The sequence below is a fragment of the Scardinius erythrophthalmus genome (assembly GCF_964197995.2).
Source record: "Scardinius erythrophthalmus genome assembly, chromosome: 22".
In the NCBI taxonomy this organism is placed as follows: domain Eukaryota; kingdom Metazoa; phylum Chordata; class Actinopteri; order Cypriniformes; family Leuciscidae; genus Scardinius; species Scardinius erythrophthalmus.
In genome coordinates, this window is record NC_138242.1 from 16,874,376 (window position 1) to 16,895,724 (window position 21,349).

General features: G+C 37.8%; 1 protein-coding gene across 3 annotated transcripts in view; it reads left to right on the forward strand.

Annotated features, from left to right (window-relative positions):
• Positions 1 to 1,085: 1,085 nt before the first annotated feature.
• Positions 1,086 to 21,349, forward strand: part of stau2 (staufen double-stranded RNA binding protein 2) — a 127,607-nt gene continuing 107,343 nt past the window's right edge. Inside the window, exons 1-5 of one of the 3 annotated variants that reach the window (XM_081353449.1) lie at positions 1,086 to 1,365; positions 5,917 to 6,124; positions 7,463 to 7,593; positions 10,722 to 10,881; positions 11,486 to 11,621. In XM_081353449.1, the coding sequence (XP_081209575.1) occupies positions 5,926 to 6,124; positions 7,463 to 7,593; positions 10,722 to 10,881; positions 11,486 to 11,621 (626 nt within the window). In that variant the 5' untranslated portion in view covers positions 1,086 to 1,365; positions 5,917 to 5,925. Of the gene's footprint in view, positions 1,366 to 5,916; positions 6,125 to 7,462; positions 7,594 to 10,721; positions 10,882 to 11,118; positions 11,184 to 11,485; positions 11,622 to 21,349 lie in introns of those variants that run through there. The other 2 variants (XM_081353448.1, XM_081353450.1) reach the window with 2 other exon arrangements.

Consider the following 21,349-nt stretch of genomic DNA (forward strand, 5'->3'; position numbering starts at 1 on the left):
GTGATTGGTTGATTAGATAATTGCATTAATGAGAAATTGAACAGGTGTTCCTAATAATCCTTTAGGTGAGTGTATATATATCCAATCCAGCACTTCATCACAACTTCTGCTGGGTTCGTCAACCATAACTCCATCTAGGACAGTCAGCAACCTTGGAGTTGTGATTGATGATCAGTTAAACTTCACAGACCACATTTCTAGAACTGCCCCATCCTGCAGATTTGCCTTATACAACATATTAAGGAGGATCAGGCAGACCCTTCCTATCGGAGCATGCTACACTCCTTGTCCAAGCTCTTGTTCTATCCAGACTGGACTATTGTAAATGCTCTCTTAGCAGTATTACCTGCATCAACTGTCAGACCACTGAAACTGATCCAGAATGCTGCTGCAAGAGTGGTCTTTAACACACATCACACCTCTCCACATAAAATTGGACTGCAGTGTAAATTAGACTAATGTAAATAACAGGATTGAATGAACTCAAATAATATAAGTGTGATTGACCAAGTGAAATGATATGTGATAATTTAAGTTGAGAAAACTTAAACTTTTTTTTTAAGTTGATCCAACTGTTCACTTTTTACAGTGTGCTTGCAATTGCCATTCACATCAAATTCAAGGTATGATGTTTGCAGAACAACCACTGGCTCTGCACCCCTATATCTAACTCATTACTTCAGACCAACCTGCCATCCAGAAGCTTGCGTTATTCCCAAAGAGACACAGAATCTCTTTCACAGACCTTTACCTGGACTGTTCCAAGCTGGTGGAATGACCTGCCTAACTCAACCCGAGCTGCTGAGGCTTTAGCCATCCTCAAGATTAGACGCATCTCTTTTCCAACATTTGACAGTAGCCTATATTAAATGGTGTTAAAAAAAAAAAAAAAAAAAAAAAAAAAAAAAAATCATTGTCTATATAGAAATCTTATATCATTTTTTAAACATAAATCTTTTCTAACATTATACATGTTTTCATTGTCACTTTTGATCAATTGAAAACACACACACACACACCGTATTAAACAAGTTTTAAAAAGTCATGTAGTGTGGTATTTAAATGTACAGAGCCTGAATTCATCCCTAGTCGGTATCAGGAAGCCGGGCTGTACCATCTGTGCGACAGGGGAGGGGTGCACTCTTTTCGCTGTCCTCAAAGAATTAAATACAAAATTGACCGAAACTGTGCTAATTATAAGCTTAAACACAGACAATTCACAAAGTAGTGCTGTGCCGTCGTCATATTTGTCTCATTTCTGGAAAAAAACGTGTTGTTAATATGTTGGTTCGGTCTTGGTACCATCAGTTCTCTTTAGTGTTTGCCAATGTTGGAGGTGTAACTGGGGTCTGGCCCTGGACGAAGGTAAACTATTATTATTGAATGCGTTATGGTTTGAAGAAGCGATGAATTCAGAATTCCACTTGAAACTACGCTCTGTCGTTTGGTTGTTTAGCGGCAGCTCAGGCAGTGTGCATCGATGAGATGTGAGGGGTATTTAGTCGTTCAGCCATGATGTCTGCACATTCCCAGCTGAGTTCAGACCGGTGGCCTGTGTGCTGGAAGGGAAGGTTGTGTTTCAAAACCCAGATTAGGGTTTGAGACAGCCCTAGCCTAGTTTATGTTACTGTTTAAGAAAATATAACACATCCTAGCATCGTGTCTTGTTAATTATAACAGACTTTAGAAAATGACAACCTCAGTGAGTGCATAGTCAGAGACAACTGGGAAGAGAGTGACCTCACTTTTGAGAGTCAGGTTTACAAAGAAAGCTGTCTTCTGATTCTCTGCTCTAATAATGTCCTGGATCAGGATGGATCCTAGTGGTCAAATGTCACTCCACTGTCTTGATGCTGACTTGCTTCCAGTCCGTCATTTGTCACACTGGGCTTGTTTGTTTAAGGATGGATGTCATGCAGTGAAAGCATTTGATGTTATTGTAGTGTGAAGATGTATAGTGCATTATGGAAATATATGGGGCTTTTTAAAGGGTGATTTCCTAAGCCCATAGAAGTTATACAAATAGTAAAGATTATTGTGAAAGTCACTGATATTTATTTAGTAAATATATGTTTTCCTAGCACACCTAGGTCTTTTCATTAATTTATTAACTTTTTCATTTGCATTATTAGCATTTTCATTCATAATAGTTTCTGGAGCCGATAACATATCCACCATATTTCTCTTAAATACAGAAGTGTTACTTTAGTATTGTTTTGCTAATTGTAGCCTATTTATTAAGCTTTTTTTAACTAGCCTTTATTTTGGCTATATATTTAAATTTTAAAGGGTTAGGTCACCCAAAAATTAAAATTCTGTCATCATTTGCTCTAAGTTGTTCCAAACATGTATGCATTTCTTTCTTCTGCTGAACACAATTGAAGATCTTTTTGATGAAATCTGAGAGCTTTCTGTCCCTCTATTTACACACTTTGATGCTTCAAAAAGTTCATAAACAGATTGTTAAACTAATCCATATGAATTGAGCGGTTTAGTTAAAATTTTCTTAAGAGACTCGATTGCTTTATATGATGAACAGATTTTAATTTAGGTTACATTTTTTATTCACATACTAAACATTGATCAGTGAACAAAAACCGAAGCTCAACTAAACCTGTTTGATGCACGAGAACAAACCTCTTGCAGAAGCTCAAACGTGCTGCGTAACACGAGATGAACCTCATTGGTTCTCACCAGTGGTGTGAAGTAACGAATTACAAATACTCATGGTACTGTAATTATTGTCAAATTGTAGTTTTTTTCAGAAATTTTACTTTTTTGAGTAGTTTAAAAATTGTGTAATTTTACTTTTACTTGAGTACATTTTAAGTGATTTATCTGTACTTTTACTCCGGTACTTTCCTTCTGTTTGTGGTCGTTACTCGTTACGTCTCTCCCTCGCGCTCGACATGTCGGCAGCTCGTTGCGCGTGGTGCGTGCTGTGAAGGTGCGTTGGGGACACTCTAAAACTAGAAAAACACCTTCTGTATAATCACAGACTCAGTATACAGTGCACCTTATGAACCATGGCGTTAAAGGAACACTCCGACTTTTTGGGACTTTAGCTTATTCACAGTATCCCCCAGAGTTAGATAAGTCCATACATACCTTTTTCATTTCTGTGCGTTCTGTAAGTGTTATTTGACGCACCCACCGCTAGCCTAGCTTAGCACAAAGACTGGATGTAAATGGATAAGGTAGCATACTAATCCCAATAAGTGACAAAATAATGCAAACATTTTCCTATTTACATGTTGTGATCTGTATAGTCACAGCGTGTACAAATAACAAGGCTATATGAGACAGAGACCATTTTTAATCATATAAATACTGGGAACTATATTCTCACTATAGGCGTAGGAGCACAGCTACTTGGGCGGAGTGGCTACTTGGGCGGAGTGATTAGCGCAGCACACGAGACGCCCTGTTGATGGTTCCGTAAACAAAGCAAACGTGACTAACTAGCTAGTAGCGAACGTGACTCGTGATCATGGCTGACTTTGAGGAATTGTCAGAGAAATTTTACTGGGTATCAAACCAAGATCCAGAACCATATAGTTTTGAGCCAGAATACACAGACGAGGAGTTACAAACTTTGGAAGTTGTAAGACAAGATACAGCGAACACCCATGATTGTAAACTATAAATTTACTATCTAGTAATTGCTGACTCTATTACTCCAACTCTGAGCGAACTCTCTGCTCCTCACCACAGGGCGTCTCGTGTCCTGCGCTAATCACTCCACCCAAGTAGCCACTCCGCCCAAGTAGCTGTGCTCCTACGCCTAGTGAGAATATAGTTCCCAGTATTTATACGATTAAAAATGGTCTCTGTCTCATATAGCCTTGTTATTTGTACACGCTGTGACTATACAGATCACAACATGTAAATAGGAAAATGTTTGCATTATTTTGTCACTTATTGGGATTAGTATGCTACCTTATCCATTTACATCCAGTCTTTGTGCTAAGCTAGGCTAGCGGTGGGTGGGTGCGTCAAATAACACTCACAGAAATGAAAAAGGTATGTATGGACTTATCTAACTCTGGGGGATACTGTGAATAAGCTAAAGTCCCAAAAAGTCGGCGTGTTCCTTTAACTTGAACTGCATTTCTGTCAGTGCGTGACTACAGCTCGTTAATAAACAACGTTTTTTGATTGATCCATTTCATACAATCCGCCTTCATTTAGCATGTGCACAGCGAAATTTTTCAAGTTCAACATTTGTTGTTGTGGATGCTAGTGATAAAACAGCTTCACCGAGTCTACAAAGAGATATGCATTTGTTTGTGTGTGTTTCTTTTGTAAAAGTTTCCCCGGATATACTTCCCTATTTAATGCATAATTGTCCTTACAAATGATATTATCAGCGTTACAATTTGTGTAAATGATGCCACCCTTCTACAACAATTTGCATTTACGTTTAAATTGTAACATATTTAATGGCATGGAATTACAGTGTAATAGCCTTTTTCAGTGAATCAGGTGAGGTAAACTGATAATATTAGTGATTCTCATTTCTTTATCAAAACACAAAAACTGGTACTGTTTTGGAGAGAAATTGGGTAGTTTTTTATCTCTCTATTTAACCCATCTCATGATTTGTGATGCTGATCTTTTTTTTTTTGCAAACAATATGATTTAAATGGTGATGTGTACTGTTTTGATGCATTTTAAAAAGATGGTTGATATATATTCTCCAATCTTTCTGACAAAGAACAAAAGATAATGTGAATTACAGTATGTACAATGTTTTTTTTTTTTTTTTACTTTATTAATTGTAGTGCATAGTGTTTATTATAAGGGGGTAGAATCCGCAAACTCAGTACTCACTACTCACTACTCATGAGTACTTTTAAATAAGCTACTTTTTTACTCTTACTCAAGTAGGTTTTTGGACAACTAGGCCTACTTTTTACTCCACTCACACTAATTTTTTTGGAATGTAATGGTACTTTTACTTGAGTATGTTTTTTCAGTACTCTTTCCAACACTGGTTTTCACACGTCAAGTGAACCTGCTTGAGCTTCCGTTTATCACAACTGATGAGTGAGCTGACAAATGTTTAGGCTATATGTGAATAAAAGCCTAAGTTCAGTCTGTTCATAATATAAAGCGATCATGTCTCTTTCTAAAATTTAGGACTAAACTGCTCGATTTATATGGATTAGTTTTCCGTTCTCTTTATTAACTTTTTGAAGTGTCAAAGTGTCAGTTGCATAGCTATCTACTGTATGGAGGAACATAAAGCTCTCAGATTTCATCAAAAAGATCTTCATTTGTGTTCCGGAGATGAACAAAAGTCTTACGGGTTTGGAACGACATGAGGGTGAGTAATTACTGACAGAATTTTTGGATGAACTAACCCTATAAGGCTTAGTAATTTTATGTAACTTTAATCATTTTTCTGTTTAGCTTTAATTTATTAAGTTTTTCATGTTATATTTATATTTAATTTCTGCTTTGTCAATGACAAAGATGCTTTTTTATAGTTGTAGTCTTAGTTTTAGTTAACAATAACACTGAAATAGTCACATTTTCCAATGATCGGATCCATTTTAGTAGTTGTTCAGCTTGAATACACCCCTATGAATTGAAAGTCATGCTGATAGTTTCTGAGCCACTTTTTTCACCAGTCCCTTTGTTTGACGTTTACTTAGACATAATACTGATCTGACAGCCTGCCAATACATGAGTTATTGTCTGATGGAGTTAACTTTGAGTTAAAGAAGATACAGCCTTGTTGTTTTAAAATAGTGTGCTTGGCTTATCCAGTTTGAAATTATTTCATGGCCTTGACCACGTTTGTCCTAAATTGGACTGGAAAGGGCTTTTGACTTGCAACCTACAATACTACAGTCGACATAGTTGATGTTGAGAAAGATTGTTTCATGTTAAATCATGTTGTTTTAACAGCGATAGAGCATGGCTCAAGTGAAAGTGCAGACCTCAGCCCCCTTGTCTGGACCTGGCCTGACCGCCGTGGTGCCCGCTGTGGCCATGCCCAGCCCAGGAGCTCTGGGTCTGCAGCCCACCATCAATGGCACAGTGCCAGCCACAACGCCCACCTGCCCCAGCCCTGCCTCTGGCTTTGTGGACTCCACTGTACCATCCAGCCCAACAGGTACCAGGATGCTGAGTGCAAACAAATCTGATGCGTTTTGCCTGTTTAGTCAAAGTACCTTTAAAGGCCCCGATATACTCACGGCAAAGTTATTTTTCATTCTTAAAGGGTTAGTTCACTTCATAGTTAAAATTTCCTTATAATTTACTCACCCCCATGTCATCCAAGATGTTCATGTCTTTCTATCTTCAGTCGAAAATAAATTTAGGTTTTTGAGGTAAACATTCCAGGATTTTTCTCCATATAGTGGACTTCAACAGGAGCTAACAGGTTGAAGGTCCAAATTGCAGTTTCAGTGCAGCTTCAAAGGGCTCTACACGATCCCAGCCGAGGAATAAGTGTCTTATCTAGTGAAATGATCCCTCATTTTCTAATAAAAAACAAAACAAAAAACTTTTTAACCACAAATGCTCGTCTTGCACGTCCATGACTTCACGCATTACATAATCATGTTGGAAAGGTCTGGGGGTAACCTGACGTAGGCGAAATATGTATGTAGGGTGAAAAACTCCATCTCATTTTCTCCTCCAACTTCAAAATCGTCCGACATCAGTGTTTTACCCCCTTTCTTTGTAAAGGTCGTTTGACTTAGTCTTTGCACGTTCGCTTTGTAAACAATAGGTTGGTACTTCCGCCTACGTCACAAGAGACCTTTCAGTGTGTTGTGGTGCATCACAGCTAGTGCAAGACATATTTTATATTTACAAAAAGTATATAAATATATATATTTTTTTAGAAAACGACTGATCGTTTCGCTAGATAAGACACTTATTCCTCGGCTGGGATCGTGTAGAGCCCTTTGAGGCTGCATTGAAACTGCAATTTGGAAAAAGTCCTCTATATGGAGAAAAATCCTGGAATGTTTTCCTCAAAAACCTTCATTTCTTTTCGACTGAAGAAAGAAAGACATGAATATCTTGAATGATGTCCTTTAAGGCAAGTCATTTCACTTGGCGGCCATCTTTGAAACGCCTCTCGGGCAGCTATTTCTGTCATGCAAGTATAACTCCCATCTCTTTGAATGGGAAAACATCTGATTTTCAAAAGCTGTTTGTTCGCCAAGCTTATGATTCAATTTTATATTTGAAATCACCTATGAAATCTTTTTTGTTTAGAAATTTTGTTTCTAAACGCTCATTTTTATTTGTAACACTATAAATCCCTGTCATTTTACATCAGGCATCCTTGCAGAATAAAAGTATTAATTTCGAAAATCTTACTGACTCCAAACTTTTGAACCATAGTGTACCTTTGGGTCCGCTGAATGTAGCTGTTTTGGAACAATATGTAAAATACTGTGGAAAAACATGACATGCATTTGTTTATTCTTTCTGACAGGCCCTCCTCAAGAAAACATGGCAAACCCTAAAGAGAAAACTCCCATGTGTTTGGTGAATGAGTTAGCCCGTTTCAACAGGATTCAACCTCAATACAAGCTGCTGAATGAGAAAGGGCCTGCACATGCTAAGGTAATGTTAAAAGGTCAATGAAACCCTAAAGCACATTTTTTAACTGGATGCACATCACTGAAAACATCAATAGCACTCATTATGTTTTTTATTGAGGGAAAAGTGGCTATTTCGTTTTTCTGGTTAAAAAGCAAAGTTGAACCAATGCCATGAAAAGTGAGTTATATGCATTCATTTGAAGTGGTGATTGGCTGCCGTGGCTGGAGAGTACTACATCTACTACATCATCATCATTTCTCTGCATTATTCATAAGAATAAACTCTTTTAATCCAATCATTGCCCTGTATTAAGCATGAGATTGCCTTAAAGCAGAGAAATCAAATGTCACACAACAAGACAGTTTCAGCGCTGTTCGTTCACCTGCCTGTATATATTTGCATTTGGACACATGTATACAAAGTAGAATATACTGTATGTATGGAGACTGTAAATATACAGTAGAAAAAAAGTGTTGTTTGCATTTTCCTCATGATGCGGTCAGAGCTGCAGTTTGACTGCTAACATATGGAAAATATGACTAACAATATTTAATATTTAACACGCACATGAGAGCGGTTTCTGCACGGAATGTCACGATGAGTTTAATATAACTCGCAACACGGATATCACAGTATGTATTCGGACCGTTTTTAATGGACATATTTCTTATACTCTAGTGCTCAAAACAAGAATCACACATTTCATCATGTCTTCTTCAAATGAAATATATATGTGCAAATAAGGACACTGATCATTTCAGTATGCTCGGATATGTCTGCAAATTTATAATCCCGATTTGTCGATATTTCGAAGAATAATTTATTATAATGTATTTGATTTGTTATTAATAGCTGTTAGTAGTCTGTTACAATATTTTTGTTAGTTGTCATAGAGTTACAGTATGTTTCTAAAATACATCAATGGCCCCAACTCTGTTTTTTTTCTTCTCTGCTCATATTTTAATATTCATTTGTCTGTATAATGAGTTTGTTGTAGGTCTGTGTTTGTTGTTGACTCCCCTCTTCCCACCCTCTACACTCCCATTTTTTTCCCACAGCTTTACACGGCTGTTTCTTGAATCTTTTTCAAACCTGAGGTGTGATGACATACATTTTGATGATTAAATATGTATTGACTTAAACTAATTAAAAATTAGTTGACTTGAACTACTGAAAATATGTTCTATTAATAATGTCATATGTTAACGTGTTTTTTGACTGAGCACACAATAATCAGCATATAGTCTGTACAGGGTAAATATAAAGTGTTATATAAAGGCCAAAATGGGTTAAGTAAATGCAAGAAGGATATGTCCAATCACAATTCAGATGAATATAATAAATCGGTAACACTTTAAAATAAGGTTTTATCTGTTAACATTAGCTAATCACATTAAAATCCAAAGTTGTATTTTGTTAACATTAGTTAATGCACTGTGAACTAGCATGAACAAACAATAAACAATTATATTTTTACTAACTAGCATTGACAAAGATTAATAAATGCTTTAAAATAGATTGCTGATTGTTAGTTCATCTTAGCTAATGTGCTAATGTTAAACTTAGGGAAGGCTATTTTCAGAGCGGCTAGCGATAGCAAGTTAGCTTTGAAAGCAAGAGATCTCATCCTCCCTTCAGAGCATCTCCAAAAACAATCCCTTCTTCAAAATACATAAACGCATAGAGCTGGGAGCAAACAAAAGCGGCACGAGACAAGAGACGGTGTTAAATTACCTCATGTCTCAAAGCACATAACATTAGAATAACAATGAAAAAAGACAACTTTAAGAGCACTGACCTGTACCACCTGACTGCTGCAGATTCATTTCGGCATTGATAGTGTTCCCATTAAAACGCATAAATTAGAGTCACGAACCGCTTCGAGTATAACGTCACGGGTTTCCATCTCTTCCAAGTTACAGTAGTTATGGCGTGAATACAGCATAAAATCGTTGTTTTGGTTCAGGCTTTTCCGTTGCTCAGTGACTAAGGTCTGTCTAAAGCCCTATTTGGACGTGATTAGTTTTACATAGAGAGATGGGGTAAAGTAATTATTACCAGAGCAGTCCGAATGTGTCATTTCAGTAATCATTACGGACAGTGTCAGTTAAGATTACGGTGACTTTTACTTTTTGTAAAAAGATCTGGAAAAATTACCTCAGGTAATGCCAATCCAGTCCGAATGTGAATGTCTTGAATGTGATTGCTGATGTTGTATTATCCTAGCGTATCCCCCTTGTGTGTTTTTTTACTTACCTGAGCTACCGTTTGGACACCAGTCTTTAGCATGTTTTCATTTAATTTCAATATGGATGGTATCCGATGAAAAAATACAATTATAAAATTAGCCAAATCGCAAAAAACAAAAAACTTTTAATATCAGTGTCAAGTAAGAGTAAGATGCTTGTCTAGCAAGCTCTGCACATGACCTTCTGTATAGTTGTAAGTCCCATCCGAATTGGTACATGAAATCACAGACGTTGAGTGATGATAAATTGTCGTTTAGGGAACTAGTCCCATCCGAATAGGGCTTAACTCTGCATAACATAAAACACGCTGATGACGTAGAAATAATCTAGAACAAATCACCTACCCTGCCTTTAACAAATGAAACCTTATTGTAAAGTGTTACCAATGAATTTAAGCCATATTAATTTAATTAGTACATTCATTTTATTTATTAAACTTAATACAAATATTTAACCTAAACATATTTATTGTGTTGTCTTGCAAGAACTCAAATCATGTCACTCAAGACAGTCCCTCAGGTGATCCTTTTAGATCATCTTGCAAAAGTTAGGTGTATTGCTGCCAAGAGCCCAAATCTGTAAAAAAATAAATAAAAATGCTTAGGAAGTATGGGATAATGTGCAGTCATTAATGCAAAATAAAACCTGACATGGCAATCAGGATCTTGCATAATCTTGAAAGCTTTTATTTTGCGAAAATGACTTGCTGACGGTACATTATCCTACTTATTACATGGCTACTTAGCTAAATAAATAAATACCTGGATGTGAAATATTGATTTGAGTTATTTTGTTACTTGTAGACAATGTCTAGATTAGATCAAATCTTTCACTTATAAAATAGTTCACTATATAACAGAAAACAATCTGCCTAGCTCTCCTGCTGGATTGTGTGTGCAGATCTTCACGGTGCAGCTGTGCTTGGGGAACCAGGTTTGGGAGTCAGAAGGCAGCAGCATCAAAAAGGCCCAGCACTCCACAGCTACCATGGCCCTGACAGAGAGCAGTCTCCCCCGACCTCCTCCCCGCTCCCCTAAAGCTGACAGCAACAGCAACCCAGGTACACACATCTCACTGGGACATTATAACTGAGCATGATATGCTTTAGCAGAGCAGCGTTCTTCACAGGGGTCCGGGGTGGGATTGTTGGTAAACTATTTTAGCGTCTTATCCGAAGGACGGTGCTTTTTGACAATATGGTGTCCTCATCACTATATTGGGGCATTAGGACCCACATAGACCACATGGTGAGCACCCCCTGCTGGCCTAACTAACAGCAACCTTCCTTTCTCAGGAGGTCTCCCAACAGCATTTGGGAGATTCCAACAGCAACCTTTTTTTCTCAGGAGGTCTCCCATCCAGGTACTGACCAGGCTCAACCCTGCTTAGCTTCACTGGGCAACCAGTTTTGGGCTACAGGGTGAAATGGCTGCTGGCACTAAGTAATAGGCTGTAAAGTAGAGCAGTGCTCTTTAGTGGGGGTCCAGGGTGGGCTTTCAGGTCAACATGCAGAAAGGATTAACCACTATAAATATTTAGCCAAATGCAGGATATTATATATATATATATATTCAATAATTTATTATATTTTTCATTTTTTTCTGTAAGTTTTTCAGTACATTATGGAACAGGGGGTTACTGATACATCTTTTTCCTATTTGCAGGCAGCATCACTCCTACAGTGGAGTTGAATGGCTTGGCCATGAAGCGAGGGGAGCCAGCTATCTACAGACCCCTGGACCCCAAACCCCTTCCCAACTACAGAGCCAATTACAACTTTAGAGGAATGTTCAACCAGAGGTATGTGCTTCAGCCTGAGGATTTTTTTATTAGGACGTCAATGTCTCTGAAGCAGAACTGTTATTATCATGAACGCTAGATTCTAGGAGTTTCAGTTTCTGGTAGATGTATTATTTGTCAGTACTGCCATCCAGTGGTGTCATGTGTTAGGTCAAACATAATGTGCACAGTGAACTCAGATTGGCTGTCCAAATAGGGTTAACTAGGGTCTGATTTTAGAGATTGACCACTGTATTCAACATTTTAAAGATTAAGATGCATGGTGGGATTTTGTACTAAGCTTTCACTGTTGGTCAAGAGAACGACTTTTGCGAATGTGATAGAAATTTTGCTCATTACCATTAGGTGGCAGTATTGCTCTTTTTTTCTCGTGTAAGAGGACTTTGACTGCACCCATATTTTGCATAAGACATCAAGAGGAAACCCAACACACTAACTGAAATATAAAAGTAAACAAAACAGTATTTATACATGTATTAATATTGCCATATGTTTGGATGATGATGTGTTGGAAAAACTGACTTTCATGGTCTTTTTTGAATGTTTGGTTTCTAAATATCTTTTGAATCATGATGGCTTCATGCTCTTGACAGACAATAATTTACAACACACACGCACACACACACACACACACACACACACACACACACACACACACACACACACACACACACACACACACACACACACACACACACACACACACACACACACACACACACACATACACATATTGTGGTTGCCATGAATTGTAAGTGAACTCTTTTATTCTTATTTAATGTAGTCTGGGTCATATTTTCTTGTACCTTTCCTTCGTTCATTGTTTTTGAGGATGAGGGCTTGTCTCACAACCTGCCCATGTCGACATCTGCCCTATTTGATTTGTGCTGCAAAATATCTAATTAGATATCATTTAGGTATTTAATTCTATTTCTAGTGATATTTTTGAAGATTCGCTATACTTTTGTATTAGATCTTGAGTGAACATTTAGCTCCGCAACTAAAAAAATTAGATGTTTTTGCAAACTTTGAGTCGTTGTTGGTGAGGTTTATTCCAGCTGAACTGGCAAGAATGAAAAGAAAGACGCCGACACTGACGTATTCATCCGCTAAAAGGCATGAACAGCGAGAAGCAATGTTGACGCTAATCTGAAAACTACACATTACAAGGAGCACATTACACCTTAATCCTGTTGTCATTTGAAGCTTTTATTTAGACATTTGCTTTCGATTGAAGCTCTATGGACACTGTGAGAACAAAGACGAGGTAAGAAACCTGAGTCTTGTAATGCTAAGATCCCAACCTGGTATCAAAAAGCATTAAAGGGCCTGCGTGTAGTGATTTTATGGAAAAAAATGCATATACGTTTCTTCGCTGCACATCTAGAATTTCTGTGATGTAGTCTTTGAAATAGTAATACAACAAGGAGCCAAAGTAAATCGGATCCTCCGTGTGCTTACATCATTTTGGTGCGGAGCCTGGCCGGAGACCACCGTGAGGGACTGTTGTAGATATTAATGGTGTTGCAAATGTATTCTACGCTTGAGTTTTCTACCCTCTCCTCAATCAACACAGATTCTCTCAGAGGTGTTACAAGCCTTGTATAATTTAAGCACAGATTCACTTATTCACAGCTCTCTAATTGAAAGGCTTTATTAGAATATTGATGTTGTGACTTCATTATGGAGAAGAGTAATTGCATGGCTGTAGTGAGTTGAGGGATTATGAGACTGAGAGTATTGGCTATATATATATATATATATCAGGAAGGATATTGATTAGCAAAAATGTATTTTGATTTATGAATTGGTTAAAGGGGTCATATCATGAGGAATCTTATATATAATAACATAGTCTGACTTCTTTAAATCAGAGTAAGCTTGTTTTGTGCTTCTGAAACTTGGTTAGAGAGCTGAATAAATTTGAGTGCAGTGAATTAATAAGGAAGAAGTGGGATGTTATTATCGGAAAATCTTAGTTTAGTGTAGCACCTACAGCTCTGCATATCCTTCTGAAAGATCCCAGTGTTAGAAACAAGTGACTGATTTTTCTTGGCTTAATTGAAATAAAACACATTTTACTAACATTATGAATGGACCCTTGATTGACATTTTAAGTATTAATGAAATACTTAAACAATGCATTAAAATCCGCTTTTTCTACTTCAGTATGTGCATTTACATGCACTGTAATAGTTTGATTTTAGAAATAGTTTGTCCTTTTAAAATGTCATGGAAACAACTGAAATTGTACTGGTCTGATTTTTGCATACTAACAGACCTCGATAATACTATTGTATCTTTGCTTCGTCTGGCATGTATACGTTGATCATGCGTTGATCAAGTTTGGGGTCTGTACGATTTTGTAACTGTTTTTGAAAGAAGTCTCTTATGGTTTCCAAGGCTGAATTTATTTAATTAAAAATACAGTAAAAACACTCATAAATGTGAAATATTTCTATTTTAGTATATTTTTCAAATGTAATTTTATTTCTGTGATTGCAAAACTGAATTTTCAGCAGCCATTACTTCGTCACATGATCCTTCAGAAATCATTCTGATATGCTGGTTTGGTTCTTATGAAACAAATGTTTCTTATTATCAATGTTGCAAACAGTCGCTTAATATTTTTGTGGAAACCATGATATTTTTTTAGGATTCTTTGATGAATTGAAAGTTCACAATAAAAGCATTTATGTTAAATAGAAATATTTTGTAACTACCATTTTTTGAATGGTAGTCTAATACTTGGAAAGAAAGATTTAGCTTGGTTATACCTTTGCTTGTATTTACTGATATCCACTTATTACAGTCCTGGCTAACTGAGTCTGAGCTGTATTAACTCACTCGTCATATCCTCTCTCAGTCCATAGAGACTGCAGTGGTGCAGATTAACAAAAGCATCTTTTCTGAGAAACAAATCATGTACCCAAGAGTTTAAAGTGGAGCTGTAAATTCCTCATTATCCCAGCTTAGTTAGACTCAGCTGCAGTCTGGTAGCATCACACAGTTACCTCAGTTATACAGGCCTTTGCTCTGACTAACATCAGCCTTTGTGTCCCTACAACATTTTGTATGCATCTGCCTTGGGGAGCGCCTGCATTCTTTCAGAGTCGAAATTTGGATGGGTTTTTTTCCGGGACGACCTCACCTTCTCTTATTTGGGCATGACAGTAACGTTGTGTCTGTGCTTAACTGTTACAGTAATGAGGATAATTACTGTTGAGCCTCTCCAGTGATATTTCCTGGTCTGATATTGAGCTGTGGCAGCAAAGACTGGAAGCTCAGTGGAAGAGAGCTTGTTAGCCGAGCCGGCGTAGTGGAGGTGGAAATGCGTCACTGTCTAGGCCAAATCAGCACCTTGGTTTGTTTTGATTGCAATAAAGATAAAATGGCTCTGAGGTAGGGTTGGCTCAATACCAGATTTTGCCTTTATTCTGGTACCCCAGCATCCATACCTTCCTCCATGCAAAAAGATTGCAAAAAAATATGATCACAAGGTGTGCATCTTAGCATATTTTCACATTGAATTTCCAAATTGGAATTTTCTACTTATATTGATCAAGAAAATATTGACCATTACCTTACTTGATGAAATGGAAACACTTAAATATGAATGACACCATTACTGTGCGTGCTCGACAGGGAGTTCCTCAAGGTTCAGTGTTGGGCCCATCTCTGTTTAGCATATATGGTTCCACTTGGGCATATTAATAGGAAGTATGGCCTTGGGTATCACTGCTGTGCTTATGACACTCAAATTTGCATCACCACTAGCCCTGATGTCAGCTGCACGTTAGCTGTTTTTAGGGAGATACTCAAAATCAGAATTTGAATGCACTATAATTTCCTGAGACTGAATTGCTCCAAAACTGGGCTTATGCTGATTGGTACAATGGCGGCTTCTTGGAATGTTGATTATATTAGTTTGGTTGTCGATTCCAATATACTTCCCACTTCACAGGTATGGAATTTGGGTGTCATTTTTTCCCTCACCTAACATTTAATGAGCATACAAACCATATTTCATGGGGGAAAGAACCTTTTCCTACAAAGGCTTTATTACAAAGTTATGGAATGCTCTTCACTTCAATATCAGGAATGCTTCTCTGGAACATTTAAAATAGTTAAAATCACATTTATCTAAGGTTGTTTTTAACTAACTTACTGTTTTCTTTTATCTCTTTTATCCTTTTTGCTCATTTTCCTTTTGTCTGTTTTTACTGTAGCGCTTTGGGTGTGAGAAAAGCGCATTTATAAACAAAATGTATTATTATTAGTTAATTATTGGTAATTAGTGATGGCAAAATTTAGGCAAATATTTTCATCTGCCTAAATTAGTGTCACTAATTACTAAGCAATGCTGTATTCAGTCGATGTGTGAGCAAAAACTTCTCTAAACATTTGTGGCACACCTGCGTACCATCCAATAATCACACATAAATGTGGTTTTGACACTCTTTAATTTGGCATACTGGCATATCACATTTTTGACAGGGTTTGATATTTGCTGAACTTTAAAATGTTCTATTTTTCCAACTGTGTACCCCACAAACCTACACTGAAGAGCAGAGATTGAGAGATAAGTATAGAAACCTGTTTATTGCTCTTGTGGATGTGACTTTCAGAATGAAATCTGTCCTTCATGACCGACAGTTGTTTCGTTTTTAGTAGGTTGCTTTTGTTATTTCTTTGGCATCTGTTTTACATCCTCTGAATATATTTGAAAATAAAAGGATGATTTATGTGTGTGGCATTGCTGTTAGCAAGATAAGATCTTGATGCTTTACACTCAACAACTACTCCCTCAACCGTGAGCAAAACACACTGGCTTACAAAGAAATGCAATGTTTAGTCAATACACTATCATTCCTGATTTCAGTATTTCAGTGTTTCTCATACATATTCATTTTGGTGAAGGGGAAGGGGAAATCTTTGTTCAGTGGAAGTGATTTATCTTTCCCGTTACATCTGAGTCATATTTTAGGAATCATGTTGGTCACCGTCAAACATTCCAAAGATAAAGCTGGTGACCATGACTGGCCTTAAGATAGTCATGCATAAATTGACTCTTGCTCAAATAGGAGGAAGACGAGTCAGTAGTTTACAGGGCGATTGTAGTCAACTAAAACTGAAACTAAAAAAGTTTTTTTTTAAAAAGCTACTTGAATTAAAATAAACATATTTTATTGCAACTATTTGCCAATTCAACATTTCTCATTTTCATTTAGTTTAACTTGATGTATTAAAATTTCTAAAACTAAAGCTTGTACTGTGTATATATGTATATGTCTATGTGTATGTGTGTGAATATATATATATATATTAAAAACCGATTCAAAATATCATTAAAAACTATTAGTATCTCAGTTACTAAAATAACATTGGCTGGTTACAGGAAAGGGATGAAATGTTATTTGCATAATGGAAATTGCAAAAGAAAAAAAGTCAGAATTGTGAGATAAAAAGTCGCAATTATTATTATTTATTTATTATTCAGTGGCGGAAACAAGCTTCCATAAAATTGACAGTAAAGACATTTATAATGTTGCAAAAATTTTCAATTTCAAATGAATGTTCTCCTTTTGAACTTTCTATTCATTAAATAGTCCAAAAAAAAAATCATTCTAATCAAACATCTACTTGATAATACTCCCTGAGAATAAACATTATCTTTGCCTGGAGTGCAACAACCCAGCCATTGAATTTACAAGGGACACAGAGCTGAAAACTAGGCCAGCAACAGCAGTAAACTTCCAATTAAATTCTGTATGATGTCTCACTAATAATCAAGTCATTTCATATTCATTAACCAGTGGCCAGGACTGTAATCTTATGAAGGCCCACCAAACAGCACTTTGGAGAATCCATTAAGCATTCCAACAATATGATGTCTGTGTCCAGACGTACATCCAGGAGGCTGCCAGAATCCACAGTTCATAAACGATAGAATAAAAGTGCTGTTATTAGGGTTCTGTGCTTCTCGCATAAGCAGCTGCCAGAATAATCACTTATTTACCCAATATCAGTATCAAATGCAGAAATGACCCCAGCCCTGCTTCTGTTTGAGGGCTTTAGGCAGAAAATGTTGTCATCAGGGCAAATTGCCAGAAACTCATAAAGCAAAGGTTTATGTGCAGCTCTTGGGTTACGGTGGAATAGTGCATGATTCTGGAACGGTAATTTTTTTTTAAATTAAAAGTTTTAAATGACCTTGTGAATCATTATTCTTTTTATTTAAAGTTGATTTGAACTTATGAAGAAAATCTGAATTTTTCCACTGAAATGCTTGGGTGTTGCTGTGCTTGATAAGATCATTGGAGTGTATTTTTTGTTCGTTTTTTTTGTGGTTGCTATGGTGTTCCGGGTGGTTGCTAGGGTATTCTGAGTGCTTACTGGCCCAGGTCAAACGAGCCTTTATGATATTTTGGTCTCCAGGTATGATTTTTGATTTTGCCCATTTTATCATCTGCAGGTAGGTTTCTTCATGCGTACTAGTAGTGTGCAAAAGTCTTGGGCACTTTAGTATTTTTACCCCCCTAAAAAATGGTTTAAGCGGTACCCATATATTGTGCATATTGTGCTTTTGAATCTCTTTTTCTTGGCATGTTTGCAGTCAACTACAACCCAGCTGCAGAGCTGCTCCACGTAATGGATCTCCCAGGTCAAATGAGGTCTTTTTGTGTGAGCTGGAGCAGTGTGAGGCTAGCTCATTGTTCTGGAGGTCTCATGCTCAGCCCAGCTGTTGTGGTCCAGCCTCATACTTGTGGTTTGTTAGCATGAATCACTCCAAAACTCACATTTATATTAAAAGGCCGGACCAGCAACTCCTTCGTAGATTCAGTGGTTCCTTTTCCGCTCTTATCTTGTTCCTTTCCGAGGGGCGTCAGAACACATGACTTCCTGTAAATGATGAGGTGAGGGGTGTTTGTTGGAAATGTGTGTTTTGGAGTACTCGGCGGAGACCCTCCCTGTTGTTGCACAAGTCATGTGCCTCCCTTCACACAGAGGTGGAGTTGCTATGAAAATGCTTTTTTTGATGGTGGCATTGTTTTGTTTGGGCGAGTCATTAATGCGCTTGTGGCTTGCATTTGGAGGACAGCTGCTTGTCTTTAAGTCATACAGTGTGTTTCTCTTCTGTGTTTGGCTCCAGGTGCTCGCTGCTTACAGAGCCACACAGGTGTGTCTCACAAGGGGTCTGTTTTGGTGTCTGTCCTTCTTTATGGTTTGATCTCTCATGGCAACCATCCAACATGTACAGTAAAGCAAATATGGGATGTCCCGAGCTGATCTCAGGGATCGGTATCGGGCCGGTTAAGTTTTTTTTAACTGATCGGTATCCGCTATCCTACTAAGCCCGATCCTTTATTTTACACCAGCTGTCATGCGGGTGTTGTGCAGTAGGTGGCGGTAAGCACCTTTTAAGTGGGTTTGTCAACCGCCATTAAAAGTAAAAGAAGAAGCTTGAATGTGTGTGAGACACGCAAGATCCAATGAGGTCTGTTCTAGCACATAACACACGTTCAAGATTCCGTGTTTAGCATATTTGATGCACACTTTTGTAACAAAACACTTAATTTATTTACTGTTTATTTTAATCTGTCGTCAGACTACCTGATATGTCGTTGCCATAACACGTTGCTGTGGGTTGTGTCTTGCTTCGAACTTGACTGACAGATTGGCATTCTGACACCATTAGCTTAATGCTTTCTAACCTTAAATCCACTTATTTTCTTATTTTTGCAACTATTCTGCTTGCATATAAAATCAAGAAGTTTAAGATGTCCTTTTTTTCTTTCTTTCTTTTTTACATTTGAGCGCCTGAGAAACTTTCTGCTCATTTCTGTATATACATTGGATTGAATTTATTAAAGGCACACTATGCAGTTTCCGTTTTTCTCAAACAGCGACCCCTAGAGTCGCTGTGGAGTACTTGTATTTAACGTTACTGTCGTAAATACCACACACGCAGAGCCGTCTCTGCACTCTTCCGACCATGCTTTCTTCGTTTTCTTAGTCGACTCTGCCATGATTCACGTCTGAAATGCGTGCTAGTGTCTTCCATAGAGGCTGCTTCATATGTTGATGTATGTGATCTTCGTGCCGTAAAGCAAGTCATGATTCTCGCGAGATTTGTCAGGGCGCCACTGCCACGACAGATTTCTGTGTTGTGTGTCTGGAAAAAAAACTCAGAAATCTTAATTTTGCGTCATCTGAGGCTTTTTTGGCCGGAGGCTAGAGACTACAGCCAGTAGTAGGAGCTCGTTCTGCATGTTTTCAACCCGCCCATAGGGGGTGGGATCTCACGATAAAACTGTGTCTTTTCAGTTTCGAGCCAAACAGTAACCTAGTTGTATCATTTCTTCCAATACTGCCCTCTGTAACTGGTAGGCGTTGCTTGGGAGTGGTCTCGTAGGGCAGCAAAGCCAGTGCATTCTGGGAGTTTTTGTCTTTCATCCAAATTAGCCAAAAATAAATTTTCTGGCTTTTCTCAGTCTAGAAGGCACCAACTGCTAAAATAATTTCACATTTCTACTACATAAATGACCCAATTTAAATACACATTCATCTTTCCAGCGGTGAAATATCCCTTTAATATTTGAACACTCATTTCAGCATTTTCACTCACACATTTTCAGCGCTTTTTATAGCCTGGGTTACCCCATGCTGCCTTGAGCGAAGCGCAATTTTATTCACGCTGCTAGGCAGCCTGGATTCCATGGACCAGATTTTCGCCTCAGCGAGGGGACCAATCACAGAACGGGGAGGGAGCAGCAAGACGATGACGACGTCTATGCGACACACCAAAGCAGTTTGTTTATATCTATGGATCCAACATGGCATCAGACGTGAAGTTACCTTTTGATGCAGCCTGTAGATACTGTTCTAAGTAGTTTAGAACGCAAGTTTATTTAGTCTTTTTTCTCGTCGAATTTCTGTCGCTCTACATACGTCATCTGGTATAATTGAAACGATTGGCTATGAGCTACGTACAGGCGCATTTAATAGACATTCGTAGCGCCCAATAAACGGCTCTGGGCATTCGTAAACCACGCCTCAAATACGAGAAAATGAACATGTGGTTACCAGACCACGTCTCAATGAGACTAGATATGACGTTAGCCAGGCTACGCTTTTTACCAAAATCAGCCATTTATATCAATGGGAATGAGAGATGACACAGCCATTGTATCACTACTGGTAGGGCTTGACATTAAAAGCTGTCAACTTCTGATTCAGATCACCAGCTGTTTCATGAGTCTTGTACATCAGGATTTTGTGAAACTTTTTGACTGGCTCATTAAAATGAAACCGTTCATAAGAGTAATTTGTTTTAAGGCCTTGTCCCAAATGGAACCCTAAGACCTTGCGATCTTCCTCCAATTCCATATTTTGGTGATGTAGGCTAATGCCACTTTGACTGTCAGGTAAAAGTCTGCTACAGAGCTCACTTCAATTTGGGCTTGGAAAAAGTGTGCATCGAGGGCTCATATCAACCACAAAGGGGGTGCTTGCGAGCACCTTTCTGAAAACTAAAATGACAAACGGGACATCATACGGTCTTGTTGACGCGGCACAGAGGCTATTGTCCAAAAGACCACAGGTGTACATGAAGTGTGCCATTTGGGACATGGCCTAACATCAGAATATTGTGAATCTTTTTGGATAATTCAGTAATAAGAACTGGTTCATAAGAGTAATTTGTTACCAATCGGGATATTTAGGGT